General features: G+C 54.9%; 2 protein-coding genes across 2 annotated transcripts; one reads left to right on the top strand and one right to left on the bottom strand.

Annotated features, from left to right (window-relative positions):
* Positions 1 to 1,384: 1,384 nt before the first annotated feature.
* KIF7 (kinesin family member 7) lies at positions 1,385 to 11,863 on the bottom strand. The gene is made up of 18 exons (XM_030228606.2): positions 11,563 to 11,863; positions 10,296 to 10,496; positions 9,265 to 9,676; positions 8,172 to 8,703; positions 7,724 to 7,861; positions 7,369 to 7,593; positions 6,763 to 6,965; positions 6,361 to 6,467; positions 5,901 to 6,056; positions 5,397 to 5,599; positions 5,096 to 5,293; positions 4,769 to 4,894; positions 4,334 to 4,510; positions 3,845 to 4,060; positions 3,440 to 3,646; positions 2,776 to 2,974; positions 2,535 to 2,684; positions 1,385 to 2,332 (listed from the first exon to the last, which is right to left on the bottom strand). The coding sequence occupies exons 1-18, from the start codon at positions 11,861 to 11,863 to the stop codon at positions 1,935 to 1,937; spliced, it is 4,149 nt and encodes a 1,382-aa protein (XP_030084466.1). The 3' UTR covers positions 1,385 to 1,934.
* Positions 11,864 to 11,937: 74 nt separating this feature from the next.
* Positions 11,938 to 15,586, top strand: LOC103816066 (ras-related and estrogen-regulated growth inhibitor-like protein). Its single transcript, XM_009090001.4, is given in 6 exon segments — positions 11,938 to 12,651; positions 12,653 to 12,709; positions 12,711 to 12,849; positions 13,252 to 13,305; positions 13,569 to 13,645; positions 14,193 to 15,586. Coding segments are annotated over 6 exon segments (804 nt in total). The 5' UTR covers positions 11,938 to 12,600; the 3' UTR covers positions 14,619 to 15,586.
* The last annotated feature ends 34 nt before the right edge of the window (positions 15,587 to 15,620 follow it).

Raw genomic sequence — 15,620 nt, forward strand, 5'->3', positions numbered from 1 at the left:
AAGAGTACAGAAAAGGGGAAATATAATTTAACTGTGAACATCTTTGTAGATCATGAATGGTTTGGTGTATCCGCTCCTGGCTACTGCTGGATAAACAGATGCTGATGGAGTGACTTCATTGTCCTTTTCTGCAAACTTGCAGTAAGCCAGAAAGAATTGGCTGGGGAAGTGTCCTTGAGAAGTAAAACTTGGACGGAATAACTGGAAATGGCAGTTTCAAGACTACTCTTTACCAAACTGAGTCACAGATTAAATAGTGATTTAGTTGCCTGTGGCACATTTGTGTTCTAACCCCATGAAGAGAGCAGGAGCTGTGCTTCGGTGCCTGAGATGTAGCCTACAAGGGGCTAAAATTGTGCATAATATTGGAAGGGCTGAATTTTTTCCCTTGGGATAGTGATCTTGGGGAACTCACACCACTGTGTCTACTGACTGCACAGGAAGTGGACAGCTATGGAGATGGTGTAAGTCATCCTAACACAAGGCATGGGAAACCAGAGGTTTGTTAGGTAGCTTTAAGGCTCAGAGTTTTGTTAGGTAGCTTTAAGGCTGTGAGGGGTTAGGTGGGATTGAGTGGAGTTGTTTCCTGGATGCACTTTGTTGCAGGAAAGCTGCACCTCCTTCAAGGATGTTGAGTGACATAAGCTTGGAGCTCCAAATCTGCTACTTCCAAGGAGGATGGATTGTTATTTTTCCTATTGAAGGTCTTTGTTTTCAACAGCAGGAAATAGAGTGTCTGAACCTAATCTTGTGTAGCTCAGCCACATATAGAGCCCTCAGTAATATTCCCCCCTCACTGTCACACCATTACAGCCAAGGTCAAGGATGTAGGAGATCAGAAGGTGGTTCTTGTATCAAATACTGGCTTTTAACTTGCTGTGTTACTCCTTAAGTACTGGTTGTGGTAGCTGCTCTCATTTCAGGCTGTGTTTTAGGATCAAGTGGTCAAGCAGCCCTTTGCCTCAGCCCCTTGTCCTTCTTAAAGCAGATATCTGGGCTTTCATTTCTTGCTCTGCCAGAGTTAAAACTCAGTCCCCCTTCCTGAGCTGTCAGTGTTAAGCTGCAGGATTGTATTTAGTCTCTCTTAAATCTAGGCTGGAAGTTCTCTCAAGAATATGAAAACCCTGCTTAAACAGCTCAGAGACTGCAAGAGAAAAGCAGAACCAGAGTTCCTTTTATCATGGATGTTTCAGACAATTCTGCTGCTGGCTGGAGATGTTCTTCCTGTGGCAATTTAATGTAGGAGGCCTACTAGATGTGTCTGGGACTACTTGAAACAGGTATTTAAACATTAAGCCAAAAGTATGACAGCAGCTGACTTCCCATGCAGTGAGATTTAAATACAGCTCCTTCCCTACATACACAGAGTAAATGGTCCTTCTGAAGTCACCATTTCATAAAACTCATTCTGCTTTATTAGAAAAGTTATAGTAGAAATATAAAAAACCCCAAAGTTACTACAAAAATCTATGTACAAATTCTGCAGGCCTGCAGAGCATTTCCCTCCAAGGCTGCCAGGGCTGAGCAAGCTTTTCAGCTGAGAATTCCACATTGTAAACAAGTTTTTAGTGTTAAGAGGCCTGGAAGCAAAGTGTCTCCTGCTTCACAGTGTTCAAGCTGCTGAGGGAGCAGAGGAAAAGCTTCCTGTCAGAGCTCTCTCGACTGGCAGCAACATGGAGAATGTAGGCTGGTGCTTCCACACCTTACATACTCATGACCAGAAGTCACATCTTTCTCTTCCCCAGGCCTCTGAAATGTAACAGGGTTGCAGCCAGGCTGGCTTGTGGGGCGGGGGGGCTCTCAAGCTCAGCTCAGCAATACCTGCTGCTCCCTGCCCTGTGCCAGGTGAGTGGTAAGCCTGGCTCTAGAGCCGGTTTTCCCTCACGTCTGTCATGGCTGGGTGATAAGGCACTGGGTTCACGTTAAGTCTGGCTCTAGAGTGGGTTTTTCCTCACGTCTATCATGGCTGGGTGATAAGGCACTGGGCTGACGTTGAGGCTGGCTCTGCGCAGCTCCCGGCGGGCTTTGGGAGCAGCAGCAGCAGCAGCCAGGCTGCGTGGGGGGAGCAGCTCGAGGGGCTGCCCCACTCTCAGCAGTGAGTGCTCCGTGTCCCTCTGCCGGGGGTCGCCGGGGCTGTCGCTGGGCAGCGAGGAACGCCTCCATGTCGAGGGCAAAGGGGCGTGCACCAGGTCCCTGCTCTCATCCCTGGCCCGAGGGCTCTCTTCAGCGGCAGCTGGAGGCAAGGGCTGCTCCCTGAGGCTGAATTCCTCACAAGTGCCAAGCTCAGGGGCAGCTCTGTCCCCAGCTCCATGAATGCTTCTTTCCATCCCTGCTGGGAAAAATTGAGGGTACAGTGAGTAGAGTATCAGGATCTCTACTTTTCTCATCAAAATTAGTGCCTGTACTGCAGTTGCTGAAGGACCTACACGTGCACTGCTCTGGCCTGCTCCAAGCTCTCACTGCCAGGTGTGGGAACTGAACCTCCATTTTAACTTGGCAGGAACAGCAAAGCCCTAGCCTGGGTTTCCTCTCACCTTTGGTCTGTCCAGGATGGAGGTTCATGTTACTCAGTCTCTGGTTCAGTTCCTGGTTTGCCCACATGTAACGGCTCAGCTCTTTTTCCAGCACTTGAATCCTCGCCTCATACTGCAGCTTGCTGCTGGCCAGCCCCTCATCCATGTGCTCTGCAAGCAAAAACAAAGCTCTTTCAGCCTGGGAGCCCTGTGAAAGACAAAAGCAGTGGCACTGCTGCCCATCTGGAGAGCTGGGGGTTACCACGGCTCTGCTGCAGCAGTAACTGCATGTTCTGCTCGTGCTCCTTCTGCTGCAGGGTGAGCTGGCGGTCCATCTCCAGGCGCTGGCGCTCCACAGCTGCCTCCAGCCAGTACACCAGCTGCTGCTGCTCCTCCAGCTGCATCTCCAGCTCTGAGAAGGCAATGTGCTGCCTGTGCTGGTCCTCTCGCAGTGTCACCACCTGGCCAGGGCCCAAGAGCAGGGAACACTTCAGCTCCTTCACGCCTGGGAAGATTTCCTGCCCCAGCCCCAGTCAGGTTAGTTTTTTGTTACAGCCTACAAAGGTTAGTAGTGCTGGGATGTCAGAGCTGCCTTGTGGAGGGAAGAGTAAGGTGTGGCTGCACTGATGTGGCAGAGCCACTGCAGGGATCCATGCATCCTATAACTAGTTAAGCCCCTCTCTCAGCTAGGGGTCATGGTGCTGTGGCTTTGTGGCCCTTCTTTACAGGACAAAACTACAATATGATGCAAGGACAAAGCTTTAAACTGAGGAAAACAGAAGTGTGGTCAGGTCATCATTTCTTTTAACAAGTGCATTCAAGCTGTGTTATGTTTATTATGTGTTCTGCCTGGCTAATAATGCAATCACTAACAGCCAGTAAGTGAAATACAGCTCCCATCAGCACAGAAGGCAGTTGTCTCCCACCTTGTCAAAGTACTTGCAGAGGAGAGCTCGTGTCTCAGAGGAGGAGAGGTAGCTGAGCTTGGCCATGAGGTTCATCTCACACTGCGACAGCAGGCTGGCTGAGGCCCGCAGGACTCGCTGCCTGCATGTGATGGACTCATTCTTGTACTCAATGGCTGCATCCAGAGCCTCAATTGCCTCATCCAGCTGGAACAAGATCCGTTCTTCCTGCCAGAGCAGAGCTGTAGTTACCAGGGAGCAAAGGGTTTGCTCTGTCTCACCCTGCCCTAGCCTTGCTTGTCATGTCAACAGTGCTGGTGAGAAGCTGGGACATGCTGGCATGTGGGGCAGAATCTGCCAATGACCTCATGCTCAGCCTTTACTTCTCTCCTACAGCCTCCTGCTCCCCAGCCCCAGCAGAGGTACCTCTGGGGACAGCAGCGTGCCCTGACGCAGCTTGTTGTCGAGCTCCAGCCTCTGTTTGAGCAGCTGGTCCTTCTCCTGGCGCAGGCTGTTGATCTCCTGGCGGATCTGCTGCTGGTCCTGGGCACTGCCATGGCGCAGCTGCCCGTTCTTCTCGCTCAGCTCCTTCTCCAGGTGCTCCAGGCGGCTGGACACGCGCACTATGTCATCTGTCAGGGCCTGCAGCAGAGCATGCTCAAGGGGATCTGCTCCCAAGGCAAGCCAGGCCCTCAGCCCCGTTCTTCTCCCTCTCTAGGTCAAGTGAGTCCCCAGGCAGACCAAGGGCTACCAAACCAACACGCTCAGACTCTTTCAGAGACAAGATTTCCTACCTGCTTCCCAACACCCCCTCATCCTGGCCTGCAGCCAGACCCAGGATGACACACAGGTCTTCCAGCCTCCACCTCTGCTGCAACTCAAGCAAAGGGTTGAGGTGTCACACTCTTGTCTTACCTGGCTGGAGCGCAGCCTTTTGCTCTCCAGGCCATTCTTCTCCTGCAGCAGGGCTTCCTTTTTGGCCACAATAGCTTCCCGTTTCCTCAGCTCATCTTCCAGCTCATCCAGGGCCTGGCGCTGCTCGAGAACTTTATCCATCTCCATGTCCAGCCACTTCTTCTGTTCCTCAATTTTCTGATGGAGGGAGAAGCAAAAGGCATGTGTGTGTGCAGACAGCAGCAGCAGTGCCCAGGACAGCTGGACTAAAGAGGAGTGGGGTTGAGATCTGAACAAGGGTTCAGAACATTTCCATCTCTGCAAATGACATTATGGACTGTCCTTCTCAAGCGTGAGATGGGCTCAGGTCCCTGTTTTCAGATCTCTCCCATCAGCCTGCAGTCTGCCAAGCATCCCCTCTGAACAGGGAAGCAGAGGCAGGCTTGCTGTCTGTACCTGCTGCTGCTCCAGGCTGATCACAGAACCATTGCTGCCACTCCGCCGCTTCCTCTGGAAAGCCGCAATTTCCTCTGTTTTGATGCGCAGGATTTTCTGGTGCTGCTCGTTCTTCAGCTCCAGTTCCTGCATGTGAAAGAGCAGCTGTGAGCATGGAGGGAGTGGGATGTGTTTGTCCAGGGGCTGAGGAACAGGTTATGTTCTCCTCTAGCTCTTTGGACAGAGCTGTCTCCATGCTCTCCAAGACAATCCCAGACCACATCAGAGCCCACCCACCGTCATCCTCACAACCCCCACAGCAGCACAGCTGCTCCTGCCCTTTCCTACCTTGACTCGGTGCTGTCCCTTGTTCACCTCTGTCTCCAGCCGCCGTTTCTGCTCGCTCTCCTCGCGCAGCCGCCGCTGCAGCTGCCCCTGCTGCCGCCGCATCAGCTGGATGTTCCTCTCCAGCTCCTGCACACGCTTCTCGCTCTGTGCCGACAGCGACACCAGCCGCTCCGTCGCCTGCTTCTTCTTGCACAGAACCTGGCAGGGGGTGAAAACCACCCGTGACATCTCCTCTCTTTGCAGAGATGCCCCCAGCTCTGCCCTGCTCAGCGCTGGGGTGGGCAGAGCCTTTCCCCCTCACCTGTGCCTTGCTCCGCACGGCTGCCAGGCGTGTGCGGTACTCCTGCAGCTTGCGCTTCTCCCCAGGGTCCCACGGCTCTTTGCCCTCCAGCTCCTGGAGCTGCTTCTGGCTGTCACTCAGCTCTGCCCGCACCTGCTCTGCTTCCTGCTCCAGCTCACTGATCTTCTGGCTGTACTGCTTGTTCAGAGCCTGGGCATCCTTGCCTGCAACACAGCCCCCTCTCTCACAGTCAGGATCCTGACCTTTCCTCCCTCTCCCCAAGTACTTTTTGGCTACAGAGACTGAGTGTTCCCTTTCCCTCAGCCACTCCAGGGTAGGAACAAACCAGTGGGAAGGGCTTCTGTCAGCTGGAGGGATGGAGAAACAAGGCCATGCTGCTTTTAGGAGAAGAGACTGAGCACAAGTAACACAGGGAGAGAAGATGAGGATGGAAGAGACTAAGCACCACAACTAGGAGGAGGTTTCATGGGAAATGGGTGCATATTCCTGCCAGTAGCTCTGCACCTGTCTTAATGAGCTCTGTGATCAGCTCCTCCTTCATGCGGATGTTGATTGCCAGCTCTCGAATCTTCTGCTGTGCTTGCACCAGCCTCCACTCAGAGCCCTTCCCTGGCAGGCGCTCCCGGGAACCAAGCAGTGACTCCCGCTTCCCATAGACCTCTGGAACACAGATTCCCATGTCAGGAAAGTCCTGTCTTAGCAGATGGGTGACAGAAGAACAATCTGATATTGGATCTGCAGCCAGTGTCTGGCACAGCATTGCCCAGAGTCACCTGAAGCTTCTACCATAACATACACCCTTGCCAGACCCTAAGAGTTCAAGTTTCTCCCTAACAAAAGCAGCTGGGTTCCATTTTTGCTCCGTTTTTGTCCTCTGGGCACATCCAGGTGGGACACCAAGATCTCCCAGTGAAGCACCACCAGCCCATGGAAGATTGTCCAACAACCTAGGGTTGCTACTTGCCTTTTGACAACTCCAGCTGCTCCTCCTGAATTGAGTGGGCATTGCCTCCACTTGGCTCCTCGCCCAACCTGAAAATCTCTTTCTTGCTCAAATTTTGGATCCCATTTCTAGAAGGAGAAGCAAATTAATCAGTTTGGTCTGGGCACTGCTAAAGCTGTTCCCAGTAAAGACCCTCATGAGCCACAGGCTCCAGAAGGAGATGGAAACAATAGCTGTGGTCAGGAATGATGGTAATGAGCTCCCCAGGGAGCAGTAAGGTGTACCAGCAGCACCACTGACCCCACAGGCAGCATTTGCCCTACATCAGACACAAGAGCTGAGATGCAGAGGTGGGACAGCCAGGTCACAGCCAGGGCCAGGGACATGGCACAGGGACAGCTGGCTGGGACAGCCCCAACTCACCGGCACTGGGACAGGGACTGTTTCTGCTCCCATTCCTCCATCTCCTCTCCTGAGGACAGTTCTGATGGCTTCTCTGAGTCCTGGCTGAGCTCCCTCCTCAGCACCACCTCTCTGACCTCAGGATCACCACCTGGGTGCTGTGTGTGGTTCGGGTGCCAGCCTGCCAGTTCCTCTTTCTGCAAGGAGGAGCTGCTGCTGAGCTTCTGGGCACAGAATTGGAAAGAGAGGAAACAAGCTGTGTGAGAGCCAGTGTTAGCAAAAGCAGCTCCCAGCTGAGCATCACTGCTACACATAAAAGCAACAAAATGGATTTGGTGTATTTTCAGGAGAACCAGTGCATTGCCAGACACAGCTGCCTGTGCTTCTGCTGCTCAAACACTGAACAATTCTGGGACTCACCCACAACATGAAAGCAAAAGCCTCAGATTGAAGCTGGGCTGTTTTTGCCAGAGTTGTAAAACTCTGGATTTGAACACCGAGCTCAGTCCTCTGGACTACACTTCTGACAAGGATCACACTGAACAGCAGGGCAAAAGCTCTCCTGCAGTGGAGAGCAGCCAGGTGAAAAGGCAGCAGTTCTTCAGTGGCACAGGCTTATGCCCTCACCTTCTTGCAAAGAGCTCTTCCACTCTGCTCAGGAAGTAGCCCTGAGGGAACCCCACCAAGGCTGTGGGATGGGGCAGCATTCAGTGGGGCTGTGTGGGGTCTCTGGCTGGCAGTGACCAGGTGAAGATTTTCCAGCAGTTCTGGCACACACAGGTTTGGCATTGCCATCTCCAAGCGCACGTGCAGCTCTGAGATCTTATCCTGCTGCTCCTGCAGTTTGTCACTCTAGGAAGCAATGAGAAAAATGTGGTCTGAGACCCATTGCAGAGGAACCTAAAAGCTGGGCTGAGCACCCCTGGGCAGGAAGGAGAGGAGTGGGGCAGGTCCCCATAAAGACAGCTGAGCCCAGAAATACCTGCAGCTTATACTGTTCCATAGCATCCTCCAGGGCAGCCAGGAAATCACGGTTCTCCTCCTCCAGGCGTTCCACTTGCCTCTGTAGCTTGGCCACCTGCTCATCTTTGATGGACTCACACTTCTTCTCAGTGCTCACCTGCTCCCCAAAATAAAAGAGAGACAGCATCAGCATTTGTCCTTCCCTTCCTATCTCTGCAAGGACACAACAGCTCTGCAGACCCAGATCCTTCCTATGTAATAAATCTCTCAGCTGCAGCTGAGAGTCCTAGTCCTAGTCCTAGTTTTTCCCTGCCTGCTCTGAGGACCATATCATTCTGCCTCCCTAGAGCCTCCTGTACAGGTTACTTCTCCTCCCCTCCCTCTCCTGACCCTTCCATCATGCTGTGCTGGGGCTGGTGTGGCCACGAGATGAACCCCACCTCAAAGCTGTAACACCCCACTACTACCTGGCCTTTTGCCATTTTTGACCCTTGTGCCTCCTGCCCCTGCTCTTCCATGGAGGTGCTCTCAATGCCGCTGTCCAGCCCGGCTGAGGTCAGCTCGCTCCTCTGGCTCTCCACGGCGCACAGCCACTCCTTGACACGCAGGACCTGCTCCAGGGTCAGGTTGCTGTCCTCCTGGAGCTCGGTGAGCAGCCGGTGCGCGGCGTCGGTGCAGGTGCGGTAATGGGCACACTCGGCCAGCAGCCGGGCCGTGGCGTCGGGCGCGCCGCGCTTGGCGCTGCCCGAGCGGTGGATGGTGCGCGTCTCCGAGCGCTGCCGCTGCTCCAGCGCCTTCTGCAGGTTCTTGATCTGCAGGTGCAGCTCCTCGATGTGCTCCGTCTCCTTGCGGCAGTTCACCACCGCCTTGTTCTGGATGTTCTGAGCCCGGCTGGCGTAATTCAGCGTGTTGAGGCTCTCGTCGAAGTCAGAGGATGAGGGGCTGACACAGGCGATCATCACTGTCTGGGCGTTCCCCCCCAGGGAGTCTTTCAGGATCCTAAGGATGAGCACAGGGATTAAAATAGCAGAAATACAAAATAACACAGGAAACAGAAGGTTTTCAACACTTTTCAGAGGTTAAGCCCAAGGAAAATTATCTCCTTGCTCTGTAGCTGGGTTGGCATCAGTGAGGTGAATGGAATCATTCAGGAGAGGATTAACAGTTTGCACCACGTAAATCTTCTTCCAAATAACTCCTGAGGTTGGGATCTCCCTAACTCTGTGGTCACTGGTAGGTATGTGCTGCCAGGGGTCCTGCTGGAGATTGCAAAGGCCACCTGCTCAAGCCAAGAACTAACTGTGGACCATTAAACAAGCCTACTGGGAGTATTTTTTATTCCCTGACAGGCAGGAAGGGCAGGATAACCCACAGTAACACCTCATCTCAGTTTTAGCAGCATAACTCATGCAAACCTCACTGTCTCCAGCACTGCAACGAGCTAGGCCTGCATTCCTATCCTGTCCTCATCGCTCGAGATTCCCTACAGGAGAACCTGCAGAGAGGGCAGACCTGTAAGCTGAGCCCGTGAGACATGGGGGATCCTGCTCCCAGTTGTACCTGGTGATTTTGGAGTCCCTGTATGGGATGTGGGTGGTCTTTCTCCGAGGATCTCCCAAGGCACTGATAACGTTGCCCAAGGCCAGGAGGCCACAGTTGATCTGGATACTCTCCTTCAGCCTCTCCCCGGTGTTTCCCGTCTTCACAATTCGCTCTGAGCCTGCCAGGTCCACGAAATGGAACTTGGACACCAGGACCTGTCCGGCGGCGGGCACGGCGGGGGGCTGGCGGTGCAGGGGCAGCCGGCCAGCCCCGCGCCGCTGCTCCATGGTCACCGTGAAGATGGTGTGCGAGCGGCTCGACTGCCTGTTGATGTGGGTGGCTCCCGTGTGCTTGGCTGTGTTCCCCATCTCCAGCAGGCTCAGCACCTCGTCCAGCCCTTCCACTTCTGACTCCTTCACCCCGCAGAGCACTGCAAAGCAAAGGCAGCTGTGTTTGGGTGTTGCAAAAGCAGGCGACCCCCACCGAAGGGAAGAATCTGACTCCACTGATATCAGAAAGCTAATGAATTACTTTATTATACTATATTATTCTATATTACACTACATCTAAACTGAAACTGCACAAGCACTCAACTCAACTGCCCAGAGTCTTGTGACTGTCTGCTGACCGACAGTTTGCACATGTGCTTGGCCCTGATAGCCCAAGGAAACAAAACACCATCACTGTGGGTAAACAATCTCCATATTGCATTCCACTTTGGCACCACACAGGAGCAGCCAATGAGATAAGAATTGTTTTGATCATTCTTTTCTCTGCTTCTCTCACTGCTTCTCTCAGGTTCAGAGAATGTGAATCCCAGAGCTGGGAGGGATGGGCTGCCCAAGGATGCAGCTCCTCTGCACAGCCTGGTGCTGTCACCCTGCCTGTACTGTGCCTTGCCCAGACCAGCTTTCAAGATTAAGCACAGTAAACTGCTGCAGGAGACAAAGGGATAGAGGGGGAAGACCTGACTCTGCCTTCATGGACAAATAACCCAGTTCTGGCCTACAACATGGGGAGAAAAGGAGCCTGTGCACAGCCACACATACCAATGTTCCCCTTGTCATCCTCCCGGATCTGGATGTCTTTGCTGGCTGTATCCACCTGCAGCAGGTCCCGAAACTCCTCCTTGTACACTTCCAGGTAGGACACTCGGACCGTGTAGTCAATCAGGTCATTCTCATCGATGAGCCTGAAGGTCTCAGCCATGGCTCGTGGGATGATGCCCTGCTCATCCTCATTGATGGAAGCTGGCAAAGAGAGGCACACACTCATGGAGCATCCAGGGAGCCCACGCTGGCTGGGGACAGAGCTGAGGTCAGAAGCCTGCCTGCAACACACATCAGCTGGAAAGGAGCAGCCTGACAACTCTCCCACAGCTCAGCCCTGGCAGGTTGGGTTAAACATCCCACAAAGCCCCTGGGCAAATCTGTCCCACTGCTGTGCTGGATTCCAGCAAAGCTGCTTGTTTCCAGTCCTTCCTCAAGAAGGAAAAAGCACCTCAGCGTCTTAGTGAGTATCAAACACCATGCCTGCAGCTGCAGTGTGCTGTCCTTTGAAGCCAGCATGACTCCACAACTTTTCCCAAATGTGAGAAGCTTTTTTTTTAATGTTTTTCCTTTTGTCTCCAACAGCCATGTAAAATGGCAATTCCCAAATTTGGTACAATGATAGCCTGAGCTGGGAGACTGAAAACAGATATACATTAAAAGTATGAAAGAATTCAGTGTTTACAAATGATGCAATTAACTAAAGATGACTGAAATGTTTACAGCACATCCTCTGTAAGAAATCACAATGCCATTAAGCCAGAAGGAAAAAGTTGTCTCTTTCCTCATTTCCTCCATATAAAGAAATGAACAGGACTAACACTTGCAAACCTCCTTCTCCTTCAGGTTTATTTCAGGACCTAGGAATACCACCACCACCTTCAGAGCTGGTGGAGAACTAGGTCCTGACACTTGCCCTGCAGTGAAAGAGGAGAAACCTAGACACCTGGACACTGTGATCTCAAGGGAGGGGAAGAAAAGGCTGCTGGGGGTGGGATGGTGGGGGGAGGTTGGCTTGAGCTGGAGGAGCTGGCAGAGTGGAAGGGTTGCTTGGGAGTGAAACTGACAGTGATGGAGATGATGATGATGCAGTTGGGTAAAGCAAGGATGCTGGCAGAGTAGGGATACTGGTGGAACAGGGATGCTGGTGGGATAGGGATGCTGGTGAAGCAGGGATGCTGGTGGAGCAAGGATGCTGGAGGGACAGGGATGCTGGTGGGACAGGGAAGCTGGCGGGCACGGAGCCGCCAATCCCGGCGAGACTCACCGACGCTGGCCTCCCCGATGGTGTAGGTCTTGCCGGAGCCGGTTTGTCCGTAGGCGAAGACGGTGGCGTTGAAGCCGCGGAAGAAGGCGCGCAGCAGCGGCTGGACGCAGGCCCGGTACACGGCCGCCTGCCCCGCCGCCTCGGGCAGCACGGCGGCGAAGCGGAACCGGCGGCGGCCCAGCGCCACCTCGCCGGTGGCGGCATCGCTCCGCAGGCAGGGCCGGTGTCCCCGCAGCGCCTCCCGGGGCAGCAGCGGCCGCACCCGCACCGCCACCCGCACCACCGCCGCCTCCGCCGCCATGGCCGCGCCGGGCGCGCCGCGATGGCGTCAGCGGCTCCTCCCGGCAGGGCAGGGAGGATGCGGCGGGTCGGGGAGGGAGGATGCGGCCGGTCCTGGCCGCACCCCGGGGAGAGCAGCCGGGGAGAGCGGGAGACGCCCGTGGCTGCGGGAGTTGCGCGGCAGTGCTCCAGAGAAGCTCCATCACTCGGGAGATGCTCCATCGCTCTTGGGATGTTTCATCACTCACTCACTCACTCACTCACTCACTCACTCTCTCACTCACTCGGGATTCCGTCCCTCGTGAGATGCTTCGTCACGTGCGAGGCAGCGCTCCGTTAATCGTGAGTGTTCCATCGCTGGTGAAAGAAAGTTCCACCACCCATGAGATGCTCCGCCAGCCACAAGGGACTCACGTCTCTCATCAGCTGCTTCATCCCTGACGAGACACCCCAGCAGCGGTGACACTCCCGCTCTCCCGGGTGTCATTCCCACCATGGCCGTGGGGAAGGGACAAGGGGCTGCGTGGCCCTGCCGAGGCACAAAGTGCTTTGGGGTGGGGGCGTGGGCCCCTCCTGGGATGCGGTTTGCGGAGCAGCTGGTGCCGACAGCTGGTGCTTCCCGGCCGCCCGCCGTGCTGGGGGCTGGCAGGGCCGGCTCAGCCACTGACGTATGTTCAGGACAATCTGAGCGATGACAAAGTTTTTCATCCGGCTGCCTGCAGTTCCCTGTGCACCGCCCCTGCGGCTGCGGGGAGGGGTATGGGCCTCGTGGGTCCCCTGGGTGCCGTGGGAAGCGCTGGGCTGTCGGCTGTGCCGAGCCGAGTTCTACACACGGCTGGGACCGTCCGAGGGGCTCGGCCACGCTCGGCATGGGGCTCCGGCTCCCGCTGCGCCGGAGCACCAGCTTCACCCCCGACCACCCTGCCCTCATGGAGGTGCCTGGCCCCGCTGCCCTGAAGATGGAAGCAAACGTCCTTGTCATGGGAGCAGACAACGTAGGGAAATCAGGTGAGAACTGACCGTGAACTGTAGCAGGGGGTTTCCAGGCTGAAAACTGCAGCAGTGTTTGGAGGACCAGTGGCAGGGAGCAGCCCATGGAGCGAATTGGTGAGATGGGGCTGAGCCCTGGGGTGCAGCTGTGGTTCAAGGTGGGGAAGCTGAGCACAACCTTGTAGCCAGCCGGGGAATGACAGGGGAAGGTATTTTCCACTGAGCTGCAGTTTGCTGATGCTCCGGTTCGTGCTGTGCCTCTGTCGCACTCACAGACCTGCTGGTGTCTGGGGAAACTCAGAGGTCGTTGCTGCTTGTAGGAGTTTACAAGGGCATGGTGCCTGACTCTGCTCTGGATTTAGAAAGGAGGATCGTCCAGGTTTTGGGTTATTCTGATGATTCCCGTCCTTCCGTCTGCAGCTCTGACCGTGCGTTTCCTGACCCGGCGCTTTATTGGAGAGTATGGAGACATGGGTGAGTGCCAGGCCAGGCCAGGCCAGTTCCCAGTAGGGACTGGGGTCCAGAGACAGCCCTCCCTCTGCCTGTGGGATTTCATTGCAGCCCATCCTCTCCTGCCTTTCTCCAGAGCATCTGCCTGCTCCCAGGGGCTCAGTGTTGTATTTGTTCAGTGACCCATCTCTTTGATCCAGAGCTGCTTCTCTGGGGTGCAAAAGGTCCTGGGTGGCAGCTGGTGGCAACATGAAGATGATGATTTTTTTTTCTTTTTGGGGGCACAGAATTCATCTACAGCCACAACCTGACTGTGGATGGCCGAGAGATTCTCTTACACATCTGGGATGTCCCCAGCTCCCAGGTGAGAGGGCTCCACTCCTATCACCCCTTTCTACCTCAGGGACAATAAATCACTTTACTGGCAGTTACCTGTGGGGAACCACAGGTTGGGAGGTGCAGTTGAGCAAGGCTTTCAAATCAGAGGATTCATAAGTGACTGAATCCTTCTTACCTGCCAAGCACTGGACAGCAATGCTGCTGACAGGGTAGCAATAGTTACCATAGCCCATGGCCCCCTGGCTGAGAACACTGGAGCTGAAGCACTGATGCTAATACTGTGCTAAGGAAGTAAAGGTGCTGCTCTGAAGTCCCCAAACTGTTATCACCTACAGCCCTCAGTGCTTGGCAGCTGGGTGAGGGTTAGGATTAGGCTATGATGCTGAAAGCTGAATTATCCCCCCTTGGTTAGTTCTGTTAGCCAGGTGCTGCTCTGCCCTCCTCGGTACTCCTCTTTCTCTCTGCCCTTTTGCTGTTCTCTGTCCTGACAGTCTTAGGATTGCCCTCGTCTCTCAGGAAGGCCTGGAGGGAGGGAGCCTAATAAAACAACCCTTCCTTTTCTCTTTCCCCAGGAGCAGGCAGAGGATGGCTCCTCAGAGGAGAAGCGAATCCAGTGGGCAGACAGCTTTGTCCTGGTCTATAGTATCTGTGACCGTGCCAGCTTCAACATCCTGCCCCTCAAAGTCCAGTTCATCAAGGCTGCCAAGGAGGGGCAGTGCCAGGAGAAGGTGCCCATTGTCATTGTGGGCAACAAACGGGACCTGCACCACCAGCGTGTGGTGTCCAGCGAGGAGGGGCGGCTCCTGGCCCTCTCTTTAGACTGTGGTTTCTATGAGGTCTCTGCAGCTGAGGCCTATCACGGGGCCCTCATGGTCTTCCATGGACTGGCCAAGCTCATCCCAGACACCAAGCTGGCCCTGAAGAAGGGCACAGGGATCCGGGGTATCGTCAAGACCATGTCAGCTGTGTTTGCCCGCAAGCGAACAGACTCCCTGTGAGCTCCTGCTCGGCTGTTGCTGCTCTCTGTGCCGCCCAGCTGGGCCAAGCCTCCTCGCTGGGTGCCAATGGAGATGGTGTGTGTCTTTCCATAAGTATGACGGGTTCCTTGCTGTCCTCCTCGTGCCAGGGTCTGGGTGTCCTGCCATGCACAGCCAGTGCAGCCAAGGACTGTGGTGGGTTACTCTTGGCTCTGCCGTGGGACAGTCTCATCTCTTTGCTGTACCAGCTCTTTAGGTGCCTCCTGCTTTCTCCTTCCATCCTCCAACACTGGAAACCGCGGGGGGATTTTGCCAAAGCTGCAGGCAGCAGCATCCCTAGCTCCTGCAGCAGGAGCTGCCCAGGCTGTCAGTGATTAGGGAGAATATCCTGCTCTTGTACAGCATGACTCCCTGTCTCTCCACTCCTACTCTGGGATCCTTATTCCTGTTTAACCCTCATCAGGATCCTCTTCAGTAACCCTGGAGCACCCATGAGCTGCAGAGGTGGGGCTTTCTCCACTGGGGAGGCACTGGTAGTTCCCACGTGTGAGAGTGTCCCAGAGCCCAGGGCACCGGCGATCCTGGGGGATGTGGTGAGGGCTGGTGCCTCCCATCCATCCCCCCCGCTGTGCTTTCCAACAGCCGTGCTCACGGCTCTCTTCCCCCACAGCCTTTCAGCGATCACAGCCGTTTGTTTCCCTTGTGCGGGCGAGCGCTGTACAGGCTGTGCCTGGGAAAAGCCAGGCGCGGGGCTTGTTCCCAGGATGGGAATTGCACCACGAGCCTTCCCAAGCCACTCCTTCTGTGGGGCTGCCTGTCCCCGGGGAGGAAAAGAGCTGGGGAAAGGGGTTGCTGGGCTCCTCGCTGACCCCTCTGCTGCTGGGAGGCTTTTCCCTGCCTCTCCCAAACCCTTCTCTTTGTGCCCTGGGAAAGCAGTGTGTTGGAAGAGGGTTTGTGCGTGCTGTAGGGACACTGATTTCTCTGCCGTGTTCTTCTGGAAATGCAATAAATTGTCTTTGGCAG

This window comes from Serinus canaria, chromosome 10 (genome assembly GCF_022539315.1).
Source record: "Serinus canaria isolate serCan28SL12 chromosome 10, serCan2020, whole genome shotgun sequence".
NCBI classification, from domain to species: domain Eukaryota; kingdom Metazoa; phylum Chordata; class Aves; order Passeriformes; family Fringillidae; genus Serinus; species Serinus canaria.

What these genes read in the sequence shown, in the direction of transcription:
- KIF7 (XM_030228606.2), bottom strand. Translation starts at nt 11,863, where the DNA reads ATGGCGGCGGAGGCGGCGGTGGTGCGGGTGGCGGTGCGGGTGCGGCCG. An exon ending in CAAAAATGGCAAAAGGCCAG is followed by an intron (nt 7,862 to 8,171) that starts GTAGTAGTGGGG and finishes TTTGGGGAGCAG; the next exon opens with GTGAGCACTGAGAAGAAGTG. An exon ending in AAAGGCTGCGCTCCAGCCAG is followed by an intron (nt 4,061 to 4,333) that starts GTAAGACAAGAG and finishes GCTCTGCTGCAG; the next exon opens with GCCCTGACAGATGACATAGT.